The sequence below is a fragment of the Lonchura striata genome, chromosome 4A (assembly GCF_050655825.1).
Source record: "Lonchura striata isolate lonStrDom1 chromosome 4A, ASM5065582v1, whole genome shotgun sequence".
NCBI classification, from domain to species: domain Eukaryota; kingdom Metazoa; phylum Chordata; class Aves; order Passeriformes; family Estrildidae; genus Lonchura; species Lonchura striata.
This window is the reverse complement of record NC_140742.1, coordinates 18470604-18485262: the sequence shown is the minus strand read 5'-3', so window position 1 is coordinate 18485262 and position 14659 is coordinate 18470604. Positions and strand designations below refer to the sequence as shown.

Here is a 14659-nt window from a genome sequence, read left to right as displayed (position 1 = left end):
CTGTTCTGCCAGTGGAATGCTGGAACTCACAGAAATCTGAGCAAGGCCTATAATTAATACATGATAACTATATCTAACTAAATGTAAGTAAATTTAATTAAATTTCTTGAGACAAGCAGCCCAGACAGCCATGTCCCATGAACAGCTGGTGACATAAATTTGTATTTTTCAAAAGGAGAAGCAAACCTAATTGGTCATTTCTGATGGAGGACTTCACAAATTGCACAATTTTCAAATGCTCTTTAGTCATTAACCCTGATTACTGGATCTAAGTACACAAAATTTACATTTGCAATTGCGAGAGCAGGAAATCTCAATATTTAAATAAATATACAGATATGCCAATTTTACCAGCTCTTCTTCTCCCCACTGAAAGCCGCATGATCTGAAAGGCACAAAGTCCAAAAGTCTTGATGTATGTGACATGATGGTTTCTAACTGCCAAGCAGGTGTGAGCTGCAGAGCTTGGCTTCAGTAATGAAGCATCTTCTTTTAGTTTATTAAGAACAGGTTAGAGGTGAAGTGATAATGGTCTGGAAGTGCCTGCATGCAGGGGCAGCTTTGGAGAGGCTCTTCAATCTCTCAGACAAGGGCATCCTGAGAGTTAGCCAGGAGAAGAGGTTAAAGGTAAGGCATGCAGTGTGAGGTTAATTACCCAGAGGAGCAGCTCCCCAGGGCGGTGTGCTGCTTTCAGCCACACGGATTTGGGAGGAGTGATGCAGAGGCAGGGCTGGGATCCTGCAGGGAGCCCCAGGAAGCAGCTCCGGGTGCTTCCCCCAGTGAGCCATCAGGGCAGAGCAGGGTGTTTGTCTGGGAGCTCATCTCCATTCCCAGGCTTCCAGGTGGCTCTGGCACACTGCATATTTGCCCCAGGGTCCTGGACAATGTCTTTATTTTCAGTTTGCCAAGTGATGTGTGGTTCACAACGTTTCCTGGGAATTTATGATAGCCTGGGAAGAGCCGGTGAGTCAGGAGGCAGGCAGTCATTAATTCCCAGTAATGCCTCAGACTGAGTTCATTACTGTTATCAGAAGATGAAATGATGTGAAAAGTAGATTTATTTATTTTTCTGAGGCTGATGCAGTTTGCTTTTGGAAGACACTGTGCTCTGGGGAAAAGCAGTGCCAGTGCATTGGCAAGAGAGGAGCCTGAATCCTCTTGCAGCAGTTTGTTCAACACAGAAATGTTTGCTGTGAGTTTGAAACGAGAGGTTGCATCAAGGTCACTCCGCTGAGACTCAGCTTTGCAGTCCCTGTGAAAGGAGAGCTCTTGCTCTCACTGTCCTCAGAGATCCTCCTTTACTCCCCTCCTCACAGAAAGAGCAGGGCTCGCAAGCTCTGGCAGGAGGAATAAAAGGTTTTCAGAATGGGCACTCTTACAAAGTGTCCTGCTATAAAGAACTGCTATAAAGAACTGAATCTGTTCCAGAAAGTGTCTCTCTCTTTCTCACACGCTCCCTCCAGGTCCAGCCCCGGCCTCTGCTTTGCTGCCAGGAGGGGACTCTGTGCTTGCAGAGGTGATTCAGGTCTGTTCTTCCAGCACCAGACCCTCAGGGTGCCGAGGAGGAAATGGAGAACTAATCCATTTGAAAATCTTTTAGCAGCTTACATTAACATTAATCTGGCAGTTGCCATAAAACCTCCAGCAGCTGTCCTCACTGAGTGCTTCCCTCCTCTTTTTTAACCTCACAGGGAGGATGTGTGGACGGTGAGAGCAGCGCTGTGTCCCACTGCCCTCCCAACCCAAGCAGGACTGGCAGCACTGTTCAAGTCCTCTGCTTCCTGTGCTGTCCCACTGGGCTCAGGAAGTCAGTCTTGGGTTGAATTTCATTCCATTCCATTCCATTCCATTCCATTCCATTCCATTCCATTCCATTCCATTCCATTCCATTCCAGCAGCCTAATACAGGCAGAGTATGTCATGGTCACCCCACATTTCCTAATTAGTGCTCTTGGATGCCACAAGCAGCCCGGATGGACTGAGTTTAGGACAGTGGTGCTGCTCTTATGGTGACAGGGAACTGTATTAACTCAAACACTGAAGGAGACACAAAAGCACCCATCCATGCTGCAGGCTGAGCAAATAAAGAAACTGATTGCTGGAGAGTTTTATGAGGATAATAAACAACATCATAATAAATGGCCATGAATATTTCATGGCGGGTGTAGTGCTGATACGATGTGCCATAGAGAACTCATGGGGTTTTTCAACATTGGGATGCAAATGGGAAATGTGTTCTATATTTTGCAGGTTTCTCCCCAGACACGCTGTGTTTTCTAAAAATCAGATTGACTGGGAGCGTTTGATTTGAGAAACAACTTCAGGGCTGTGGTTAGAGTCAAAGAAAAGCACAGGCAGTATCAGAGGATTGTCGGTGCTAAAGATGAAAAAATCCCACGCAGATCAAGCAGCCCCTAAACATCAGGGGAAGGTAGGTAGGAGTTACCAAAGGCAAATCACGCTCTGTGCTATCCTTGGAGCTGGGAGCTGAGCTCCCCACCCAGTAACAGCAGCCCCTGTGCATTGGGGACAGCACAGCCCCTGGGAGAGGAGATCAAAGGCAGGGGCCAAGTCCTCCTTCCTCACTCACTGCTTGGGGACAGAGCTTTGAGCTTGCCAGGGGCAAAGAATCCCTTTTCTGGAGGGGACCAGGGCTTTGAGAGTGGGACAGTGAGACAGTGAGAGGATCTCCTTTCTGGAGGGGACCAGGGATTTTTGAGTTCCACCCAAACTTGCATAGGAGTGGTATTTTTGATAGAACCCTTTGTTCAAAGGCGTGGACAAATGAACTGATGCCTCCACCCGAGCAGGTTCCTCTGCAGGGACACTCAGCCATGGTCACTGGGCAGGACTCGGTGTGTCAGTCCCACACTTTGTCTCGCAGCCAGAGGAAACTGGGTTTACTGGGCTTTGCTTCCTGCTCTCTGCTGGCAGATGTTTGTGCCTGAGCAGGCCCGGGGCACAGCGTGGCACTCTGAACATCTGTGTGCCATCACACACAGGAACACGCTCAGGGGAGTGCACGCAAGTGCTGGCAGCTGCCAAGCACCAGTCTGTGCCTGGCTGAGACAGCACTGAGAGCCCCTTGCTTTCTTCTGCATCTCCCTCAGCCTTTGCTGATATACACCCTGGCCTGCTGCTCTTCACAGGCACCCTTAATATTTGTGCTGACTCCTTCTCTTTTAATTAACTCTGTCAGGTCCCCAGCCATGATTAAAATGCAATGCACGTTGCATATTCACAGGTTTGGTGGTGCAGGGACAGTTTCTAACAAGCCTGCTGTCCTGTTTGGCAAAGCCAGGGTGTGAAGGGAGAGGGGGACTAGAGGACAGCAACCTTTGCAGGAGCCTGGCTGGGCAGAGGAACGGGTGTGGAGCTGGAGGAGACAGCCTGCAGTCGCACCAGATACATCAGCCATGGATAAACTTGGCTGTTTTCACCCACTGCTGCAGCTCTCTGCTTCTGATTTCCCATTTCCAAGGCAGGGTGAGGAGCAAATCCATCCTCCTGTGTGTGAAACATTGCTGAGGAGGACCTGCACCTCAAAACAGTGAGATCCAACAAATCTCCAGCTACTGCCACTTCCAAAGCTGCTTTGTCACCCAGCATGGGCTGGGAACCATCTCTCCTGACACCTGTGTCCTTCTGAGGACATCAGTACAGACACCCCACCTGGGACTCTTTCTCCCATCTCTTCACAAGGTGCCAGTGAACCCAGAGTGTTTCTTTTGGGTTTCTCACTTGGTTCCTCCTCAAGGTGCTGCTGAGCTGGTGGCACCAGTGGCACTTACCCTGGTTCCTTGTTCCCAGAATGGTTGCTCTATGGTTTTGCCCTCCATGCTGCACTGGGATGATCCAGGGCCTTGTTGCTTCCAGGCTTCTCAAGGGCTTGTCCCAATTTCCTGATCCCTGAAACCAAGATCTTTTCCAATCACCTGGGTTAGGACTCAGCACCCACACACAGATGTGGAAGCTGCTCTGCAGAGCCCTGTTTGCACCAACACAACAAAAAAATAAACAGGCCACAGCTCCCAGGTACCTTTGGCCAGCTGGTATCTCAGTGGAGGTGGGCCCATCAAATGGAAAGTGCTTTAAAAAAAAAAAAACACCAAAAAAACAAAAAATTGAAAAAAAAAAATTAGAAAATAGAAAAAAATGCCCTTATTTTAAAGTCTGCACCTGAGTGATGCTGTGAGCTAACTTCTCCCAAAATAGGTGTTGTCAGCTGATGAAAACTCTTCCACAAAGATGTTAAGCTCACTTTCTGGATCAGAAGTATTTCTTCTTGGAGAGTGCTGATGAGATTGTGCCTTGATCAGCCAAAGTGGGGCTGATTTGAATGTGCTTTACTACAAAGCAGTCATTACATTTCTCCTTAGGATTCAAACAAACATTTCCTCCATATTTCAGCTGTGCTGAAGTGGCTTTGCAAGGAGTCCTCCAGGCATTTGCTCAGGAACTGGTGAAATTACCCTGCCTAATGGCCTCCAGAAGTTGAGCTACCCAAGCGTAAACGGCGCCGCGGAGATCCCAGGAGCTGTGTGAAGCAAATGGCACATTGGCTTCAGTGGCAGTCCCAAGGTAGCAGCTCAGGCATAACGTGGGGATGGAAAAGGACATAATATGCTCACACACACCTTGTTGTTTTGTTTTGGGCTCTTTTTGTCCATTCATTTGACATGTTTCTCCTGGAAAGTGTGTGGATGGGAGAAGCAGCGTTTGCCTATTTGTTCCATCTGCTCTGCTGACACCTCAGGCAGTGTCAGAATCTGAGGTATTGATGATTCTGAGATTGTAGAAAGTCTCTGTCTGTCAGCCCCACTACCAAAGCAGAAGCCATAATTGGTCTGTGCTGGTTTCCAGGTTGTTTATTCTGTTTATCTCTACCATGTTCTGCTGCCCTGCCCAGCTCTGTCCTGCAGGGCAGCGTGTGGGGCTCTGCCCTCAGTGGGATGTGACAAACATTAAATACCAGAAACTCCCTGGGCTGGATTTACAATAATGTGCCAATATCTGTCACCTACGTTGGACAGTGTGTCCCCAGCCTGAACCAACAGAAAAATGCCAACACCACAGTGAGACATGGAGGGCATGAAGAAGGAGAAAAAGGACAAGGCACACCCAATTTCCTCCATCTTGTCCCCTTTGGACCCCTAACCTAGAATCCTAAAATTCTACTTTTGCACCCATGCCACAATTATTACTGATATCAAACACTCAGAGCTTGTAATTGATCCTGTAAGATTGAAAACTCTTTTCCATTGCCAGAGATCACAGCCAGTGTCTCTGGGGGCTCTGTCCAGGGGGGTTCCTGAGCCCCTGCCAGGGTCCCAGACCTGCCAGGGCAGCCAGAGGGCAGCCCTGGACTCCCACAGAGCAGGAGGGCTGGGGCAGCCTTCAGCAAGTGCCATCCCGAGTGACCAAGGGCAGTGCACGGGCACCAGCAGTGTGTGCAGGTGAGGAGACCCTCCTGGCACCTCTCTGAGTGCAGCAGGAGAGCCTCGGGCTCCTGGCTGGCTGCAGGCAGGAGCAGGAATACATTGGAGCCAGGAAGGATGAACCCCAATAACTGCTCTGTGAGGTGCTTCCTCCTTGTGCCACCTGGTGGGATTAAACCCACGGATAGTGCCCTTAGAAATGCCTGTCAGCTGGACTGGCAGGGCCTGGCGTGCCTCTCCTCCAAGCAGGGGAAGAGCTGCCTTGGGGCTGGCTGTGTCTCAGGTTTCCTCTGTCACAGCTGAGTTCAGCTGCCATGAAGGTAGTCATGATGTCAGTGGGCAACGTCAGTGCTCGGGAGGAGGTGTGTGTATCACTGCTGAGAGCTGTTATTGTCACACTGTCTGTCACCTGAGCCATCTGGCACGTGCTGTCACGCACGTGAAGCAGGGAGCGTGATCAAGTGTCATTAGAGCAAGGTCTGGCTGATTGGGAGCTCCATCACCAAACATGTGCTTGCTGCTGCATTGGCTTATTGAAATCACCCTGAGTTACTGCAGACCTCTGAGATTTACCCTCTGTATGTTTGAGTTTTACAAATTGAGTTTTACAATTGACTTTATTGCTTTTTCACTTTGAATTAGCTGCTTTGCATTTCAACTTACCCATCAGTATCATGAGAAGAATAATATCTTCCTTCCTGCTCAAAAGATGTTTAGTTATGCCTGTGATGTCATGAAATTAAATCCAAAAAACATTGGAATTGAAAGGAAGTACTGGCATGCCACAAGGTAACTGCAGTGAACGATGTTTCCTCCTCAGCTTTCCACTGTGATTGTAGAATTTGAATTAGCAATTCCAAAAATTTGTCTTAGCATAGTCTGGTGACATATCTCAACAGAGCAGTGTCCTAGGGTGACTTTCTGAAGCTTGTATCCCCAGTCGTCTGTCCTGTTGATATTATATTCTGGATATTGTATTCTGTGCCTTCGAGATCGGTTCTGAGAGAGAAGGCAAGGAGAAGACAAAGCAGAAAGTTGGTTTGCCAAGGCCAGCTGGCAAACCATACAACTTTTACTTGTCCTGTGTTGAGCACTAATGAAGTTCTTCCCTTCCAAAAGCATTTTAAGATAAAATAATTAACAGGCAGGGAAAAATCCATCCGTGTGAAACCTTGTGGAGCTGTTTCCACTTCCCCTGGACCCTTCCTCTCTCTCATGCCATTTCTCCTGCTTTCCTTGCAGTTTATGAGCTGGTAAATCACATTCCAGTCCCTGCTTTGCTCTGCACCTAAGCAGTGGTGTGATCCTGTGGAATAAATGTGTGTGATGATAATGCCTTTAGCAAAGACACCCTGTGTCCTCCCAGCCTTGAGACCACGCAGCTCATGGCTTTATTATTAATCCTCAGAGCTGAGAACCTGGCTCCATGCATGTCCCTGAATTACTGCACCAAAGCTGGGAAAGGACCTGAATTTCAGCACTGACTGATATGAATAGGTCTGCCTGCAGCTAAAAATAGGAAGCGCAGGGCAGGCTTCCAGGCAGAGCTGTAGTAAATTCTAGTACGAGGTGGCTCGGCAGCAGTTCCTGTGGCAAAGCTCCCTCCCAGGAAGGCTGTGGCATGGGCTCAAGCCAATATTAGACGACAGGGTTTCCTTATGGGAAGCAGCTTGTGAGCTGCAAAGACCAATACTGAGTTTCAAAGCTTTCTTTTCCCTCATGCAGGGGTGTCCGGCTGTGCAGGGATGACTCCTTGGCTCCGTGCCTCAGTTTCCCCTCTGCAGGGAATTTTAGGTGCTGCAGGAGATGCATTTTAGCTGCAATTTTCTGGCTCTCTCTGCAGCAGTGAAGCTGCAGCACCAAGGCAGATGTGCAGGGCAGCCCTGTGAGCCTGTTCTGCTCCACTAGCACCCCTTGTGCTCTTATTCCTCCTCCTGCAGTGAAGTGTTGGCTCACTGCCCTGCTCTCCAGGCCGGTAGGAAGGTGCACTTTCTCAGCTCTGCTGCTCCGTGGCCTTGCTGGCAATCAAGTGTTTCCTCCCTCGCAGGACGGTGGCTTTTGGAGCTCTGTACATCTCCCTCATCACGAGCAGTTATTTCTCTGTTCATTAGGGCTTATCTGCTGTAAAATCTGCTCCCCCAGAGTCCTCGTGCCATCAGTCATGCCCGTGGCTCGTCACAGCCGCCTGTCTCAGTCAGTGGCTCATTGTCCCCGTGCTGGAGCATATGGTCTCCTGCCTTAGTGCCGCCCCACACACGGGCTTCTGCACGGGGAGCAGCTGTGGAGAGGCTCCGTGGGGCTCCCGAGGGCCAGCCGAGTGTTCCATCCCAAGGGAGAGCGCCGGGCTCTGGCAGCGTGGGGAGCACGGCCCAGGAGCAGCGGTGCAGAAACGCCCCTGGGCTGCAGCAGGGCAGCAGGACTTGGCTCCTGCTGGCCTCAGCTGTGCTTGTACGGGATGAGAGGGCTGTGATCTTTCCATCCTGGGCAGAGCACTGCTCCTGCACCCTCCCTTGGTGCCGGGCTTGGCTGCCCTGGAGCTGGGTGCCAGGGTGGAAGATCTCTCGGGCTGGGCACTGACCACACAGCGACCCACAGGCTGGGACCTGCACCTGCAAAGTGCTAGCTGTTCCAGGGGTGAGAAATCCACACTGGAGAGGGAAAACATGGGATGGGGCTGGGCGAGGATCTTTGGGATCCTGGATCCTCCCCTGTGGAACAGCATGAACGGGGCTTTGGGAGCAGGCACTCATCCCTGGAGACCTGGGTCCCACAGAGGTTGGGTGGATCAAATCCTGGACTTCCAGGGCCATTCCTGGTGTTGGGATGGGGAACGAGTCTGTGGGAAGCAGGAACATTGCCTCCCATCCCCATGGGTACCTCTGGATGCAGGAACATGCCCTTCCATCCCAAATCATACCTCTGGGTGCAGGAACATCCCCTCCCATCCCTCTGGAGCCCCACAAGCAGCCCTATCCCCATGGATAAACCATTCCAGGGCAGCTTCAGGATGAGCCAGGCCGGGAGCTGCACCATTCCTGCAGAATTCATGGAGAGGGCTGGAGACATTTTCTGTGTCCCATCATTTATTCAACATCCCTAAAAGCACCCGGGACAACGCCGGGACACCGGGATGGTGCCAGAGGGGGATGTGGGAATGTGGGGATGACATTTTGAATGCTGCAGGGCACAGCAGGACCTGACTCAAGAATTTCCACCAGGAATTCGGGCTGGGTCGGAGCTTTGCTCTTCTCCTACAACTGGCTGGAGTAGGTCCCCTCATCCCAAACACATCCCACAGATCCTGGAAGAGGAAGCTAAATGCTCCAACTCTGTTTCCCGGTAAGAATCCCTACCAGGAATAAATCCCGAGGCCAAAATCTCTCCCAGCTCTCCCATCCCTATGGATGAGGAGTGGGAATTCTCCGGGAATGTCTGCAGGGCGCGGGGACGACTCAGCCGGGCCCTGCCACTCTCCTGAGTGTCCCCAGCTCCTCCCGCAGCTGCGCAGGGCCATTGTCACCCTCCTGTGCCCACCAGCGGCGGTGCCAATCACCGCAATTAACACCCGTAGGCTAATTAATCTCTGGATTCCTCCTGCCGGTCCCTAACCGCCTCTGCCCCTCTGCTTTCCATGCAAATGAACTCGTTATGGTGCCCTCATTAGCCAGGCGCAATTCCAGGGAAATCGGGCACGGGCCGATCCCAAAGCGCCCGGGTGGGATTGGCACATCAGCAGTTCTGAACGCACCGCCTGGATTTTGGGAATTCCTGGGAAGATCCGGGGGGAGATGCCCGAGAAAGCCTCGCTGGCCAAAATCGGCTCCAGCTCAGGGAGCGAGGGGGACACGGGTGACATTGGTGCCACCACAGCCAAGCAGGACATGGGACAAACGGGACAATTCCCGGCTGCAGGGGGCGGGAATCGCCCTCGGAAGGGATGAGACCCAGCTGGATCCCGTTATCCCGAATGCAATCCCCAGCTGGATCCCGTTATCCCGAGTGCAATCCCCAGCTGGATCCCGTTATCCCTGCCGGGAATCCCCCGGGATGTTCCCATAAAAAGCTCCCGAGCAGCCCCGTTGCCATGCGCTGCTTTTCCTGGGGTCAGGATGGGGTTTGGGAGCCGCTTTGGGGTCGCTCTGCTCTGCTGGCTGTTGGCTTCGGCCGCATCCTCTGATCCCTGGGGCTTTCCCTCGGGGAACTCCGGGCCGTGGCGGCTGCGGGGTGACTCCCGCAGGTCGCAGCCCTGGGCGCGGGTGGATCTGTCGCAGCTGCGGGCGCTGTCCCCGCGGCCCGCGGTGGCCGTGCGCTGCCGGGAGGGGCAGCTGGCGGTCACCGTGCGCAGGGACCTCTTCGGCACCGGCCGCCCGGTGCGGGCAGCGGAGCTGAGCCTGGGCACGGCCTCCTGCCCGCCCCTGTCCACGAACGCCGCCCAGACCTTTGTCACCTTCGTGGCCGCGCTGCACGAGTGTGGCAGCACCCTGCAGGTGAGTGGCACCGGGGCCGGGCGGCCACGGGGTGAAGGTGTCACCCCGAGAGGTGCCCCGGTGCAGGAGCTGGCGGGTTTGGGGTGAGGAGTGCCCGGAGCAGGGGTGGATTTTGGGGTGTGGATCTCGTGGATGACGCACACACTCAGTAGTGGGTTTGGGATCGGATGAAGGAATTTATGGGATAATGGGTCCTGAGGTGCTGTGCCTGAGTCCTGGAGGTGCTGGCCTCCTTCAAGCCGGTGCCTTGTTGGAATGCCAGCACACAGCTCCGTGGCATCCTGTAGGATCGGGAAAGTGGCTTTTGTGTCCCTGCTGGTGCCGAGTTTGTTTTCCAGGTTTTTCACCTCTCCCAAATTCTCCTTCCAGGTGACCCCAGACTCCCTGATCTACAGAACCACTCTGTTCTACAAACCCACCCGTTCTGGCAACCCCCTTATCGTGAGGGCCACCCCAGCCGAGGTCCCCATTGAGTGTCACTACCCCAGGTGAGTGGTGGGGGCTGTCCCCGTGCTGCCATGGCCCTGAGGTGCCGCTGCCACCCCAGGTAATTCCCGTTGCTTCCCTTCAGGAGGAGCAACGTGAGCAGCGGTGCCGTGCACCCCACCTGGGCCCCGTTCCGCTCCACGGTGGCGGCCGAGGAGCGGCTCCGGTTCTCCCTGCGCCTCATGGATGGTGGGTGCAGCCCTGGTGGCCTCGTGTCCCTCAGCTCCCCCTGGCTCCTGCGAGCCCCAGTGGTGCCAAATCCACCCCACCGGGGTTACCACACAATTAAGCGGTCCCACGCTCCCAGGAAGTCCCCAAAGTGACCCTGTCCCCTGGGATCTGCATTCCAGACGAGTGGAGCAGGGAGCGGCTCTCCAATGGTTTCCAGCTTGGGGACAGCCTCCGCTTGCAGGCCGATGTCACCTCGGAGGGCCATGTGCCCCTGCGGCTCTTCGTGGATCAGTGCGTGGCCACCGCCAGCCCCGACAGGAGCTCGTCCCCCCGCTACGCCTTCATCGACCTGGGCGGGTAAGGCCGGGCTGGGGCTGGCTGCGGGATCCCGGGCTCCTGTGGGGGATCCCGGCTGATTCCCAGCCCTTTCCAGGTGCCTGGTGGACAGCAGGGCAGAGGACACCGGCTCAGCCTTTGTGTCCCCGCGGCCCCGGCCGGAGTCCCTGCGGTTCCTGGTGGATGCCTTCAAATTTGCCGGAGACACTGGGAACTTGGTGAGGTGTTACTTCCATCCCTCCTCCTTTCTCGGTTTAGCCGTGGAAAAAAGCCCTAAAGTCTCCAAGGTTAACGGATTTTCCTTGATTTCCCCTGCCAGCTCTACATCAGCTGCCACCTGCGGGTGTCCCCGGTGGCTGAAGCCCCGAATTCCCGGAATAAAGCCTGTTCCTTCAGCAAAGCCAGCGGCCTGTGAGTGTCCCTGCTGCGGGGAGGGGACCCGCCCCGCCCGCAGAGGGGGTCACAGGTGACTCTGTTCCAGGTGGGCACCTTTGGAGGGCACCGCGGCCATCTGCAGCTGCTGTGACACCGGCAGCTGTCCCTCTCCCGCGGGAGATTCCCGGGAATTCCGCGCTCCGGCCGCACGGATGGGCAGGCGTGTGAGGAGGGATGGCCCCGACCAGAGAGGTGTGTCCCAAAGGTGTCCCCAGGGCCCCTCGGGCTGGGCGAGTGGGGTTTTGGCACAGTTGAAGGACAATCCTGGCTCCTCTCCGGTGTCCTTAGGGGGAGGGATTTTAAAAGGAAAGAAGGGAATTCTGGGGGGATATTGGGGCAAAATTCTGTGTGGCTGGGGAAGCCCTGGCACTGCTGTTCATTCCTGGAAGTGTCCCAGGCCAGGCTGGAGCCACCTGGGATAGTGGGAGGTGTCCCTGCCCATGGCACTGGATGGGCTTTGAGGTCCCTTCCATCCCAAGCCATGCCATGATTCTATCCTGATTGTGTCCTTGCATTTAAAACCCCTGGAATTCTGCTCTTCTGGTGTCCACCTTCCTGTAATTCCCAAATTCCAGCCCAAGCAGGAATTCCCTCTCCTGGGAGCTCATTCCCATCTTTTTCCAGGTGAGCCCTCAGGGCCAACTGAGGCTGATGTCTCTGTGGGACCCATCCTAATCCTGGAATCTGCAAGCCCCTCTGGAAGTCCGGGATCAGCTGGGAACACCCCCCAAGGTAGGGGTCACTGTGGGGTGGGTCTTTGTGGGGTTGTGTCTCCTGGTGTCACGTAGGGGTTGCTCCCATTGTGAATTCCCAGGGATTTCACAAAGGGACTTTCTAGAACAATCCCCCAGGGCTGCCCTTTGGGCTCCTTCCCAAAGATGCCCAAGGATTGGGTGGAGGCTGGGAAGCAAGTGGCTGAGTGTTGAAAGGGTTTTGTCCTTTCCAGGTGCTGCTGGTGGAATTCCTGTGGTGATCCAGGGGCTCCTGCTGACAGCAGCCACCCTGCTGAGCCTGACTGCCCTGGGAATGCTCCTGTGGCTGTGCCGAAAAAGGCTCTGTCCTCTGGGAATGTCCCAGTGATCCCAATAAAGAGAATAAGCATTTCTGTCACCTCCTGGTGTTCTCTGTGGGGCGGGAGGGGCTCCAGACAGCTTTGGATGGGAATCCATCCTCTGGGAAAGAGATGGGGTTGGGGATCTGGAGCTGCTGCCGCCTGGAAGCGATTCCCAAACCTCCATGCACTTGGATTTGGGAAGTACAGGTGGATTTTCCAAAGGCTGTGTCCATGGAAAGGAATCCTAAACAAGGTGTGGCCCCTATTTAAGGGATTTATTGGTGTTTTGAGGCTCTCAGTGAGTTCTTGATTTTTGGAATTCCTGTTTTCCCTTCCTTATCCAGTGAGATGGGGGAGTTCTGCTCCAAGATCCCCTGAGGGATGCAAGGGCAGCTGGAATTCTGGGATTTTGTTTGTTTTTGGTGCTGAGTTTGGCTTCCCTACAGGGGAAAACCTCAGGGATGGGAAAGGGCTTGTAAGTGCTTCTGTTTTGCAGGGGCTGGATGGGAATGAATTCCATTGTTTTTATGGAGTGTGAGAGCTCAGGGATGAGCACAGCAATGGGATTGCTTTCCTTGGGCCATGGTTGGGAGCTGCAGACTCTTCCTGAGAAGATCCCAAACCTGGGCCTCCCATTCCAGGGCAGCTGCAGATGCGGTGGGTTCTGAGGATGTGTGGGGGTAGGAAAGGACAGCCTTGGGATGGGTGCCCTCCACACCTCTGCACTCCTCTTCTCCATCTTGTTTTGTCTCCAGAGAGCTTCTGGGGACATCCTGGGCTGTTGCTGCCTTTTGGTGGTGTGGTTGTGGTCCAGCCTTTGAGGCCATCTCTGCTGCATGCAGGTAGAAGGCAGGACTTGAGATTTGCACACCTAAACTGCTGATTAGAACTCCATAAACTATCCACCAGCTCAGATCCACCTGAGTGATCTCTGGCTCTTCTCCTGTGACAGAATTGCCACAGTCAGTAGGGTGGCAGATTCAATTACTGTCATGGAATAAGATCCTCTCCAAGACTTTCTGAGGATTGAGCATCCAAAAATTGGCATAATTGGAGTAAAGATAGAGGAACAGTTAAAAACTGCATGAGAGAGAAACTGAAAAATTGTGAAGAAAAGGGAATAATATGTGAGATGTTGTAAATGTGTTTGGAAGCAGCGTGTCATTGTAAGGAATACAAAGAAAAGGAAATGAGAATGTTACAAGATGAGTTTGAACAAAGAAGATGACAAAAAGAGCTGTTATCCCTGTGAATAGAACAATTGCAGAAACAACTGGGGTGGGGAGAAAGGAAAAGAGTAGAGGACAAATTAGAATTTATGATCTGGTATATTGGTTCCCATAAAGATCCATTAGTTAATTGCATCCCCAGAAGACTGGGATGGAAATATGTGGAAGGGGAGCCTGACTGGGAATGTAGGGATGAGAGTAGTGAAGAGAATGAATTAGGTGAGTTGTAGTTTAAGTTAGCCCCTCTTATTAAAAATTGAAGTGTCCCTTGGGCTCCAAGTGGGTAAGCAAAGAAATACCACCACAGCCATTCTGTGGGACCCTCTTCAACAGGATAATCTGCAAGAGCAATATGGCCAGAAGGCTGGCAAGAGTGGAACTGGGTATTTTTGTGGTGTCTCTTTGACCAGGAGAGATCATATGGAAACCCAAAGTGAAGCAGAGGTGGCTTTTGGGGCCAGAGGTGTTTTTTAACAAGGGAAGCAGATTTGAACAACGGATCACATTCCTTTACATGCTGAACAGCTTACTGTGCAAGGGAATGGATCACTGCAGTGAGACAAAGGTTGCTATCCCTGTGTATTCACTGAGCAACCTTTAACCTGTCCCAGCTCCCACAGACCCCAGGCTTTGAAGGTGAAACCTCTGCTCTTTTAAAACTTTATCCTTTTATGGAGAGACCAACAAAAGACAACAGTGGAGCTAAACACGACATTAATGCTGGGTGGATGCACCTGGCTGCTCACTTGGAGGGGTGATCAGCTTGGACTCTCCCACTGAGGCTTGTCCTGTTTCCCTGTCCAGGACCAACACTGGGTTATACCCAAATCCCCAAACCCGTTTGAGCCACATCTACTTTATCCATCAACAAGCCTGGTGTATGGAGTGAAAACCCTCAGGTCTTTCATTTGTACAAATCAGTATGGAAATGGTTGTAATCATGTTTAAGCCTGAGTGCATTGCTTTTGCAAATTTTGCATTGCAAAAGCAAGCTGTAATTGTACAAATTTAGGAGTCCCACCC

At 52.8% G+C, this 14659-nt stretch overlaps 1 protein-coding gene across 1 annotated transcript; it reads left to right on the top strand.

Moving 5' to 3' along the window:
• The first annotated feature begins 9532 nt into the window (after positions 1-9532).
• Positions 9533-12463, top strand: LOC110472685 (zona pellucida sperm-binding protein 3). The gene is made up of 9 exons (XM_031504831.3): positions 9533-9925; positions 10295-10413; positions 10497-10600; positions 10762-10939; positions 11016-11136; positions 11238-11329; positions 11400-11545; positions 11978-12085; positions 12300-12463. Exons 1-9 carry the CDS (start codon positions 9548-9550, stop codon positions 12431-12433), a joined length of 1380 nt encoding a protein of 459 aa, XP_031360691.3. The 5' UTR covers positions 9533-9547; the 3' UTR covers positions 12434-12463.
• The last annotated feature ends 2196 nt before the right edge of the window (positions 12464-14659 follow it).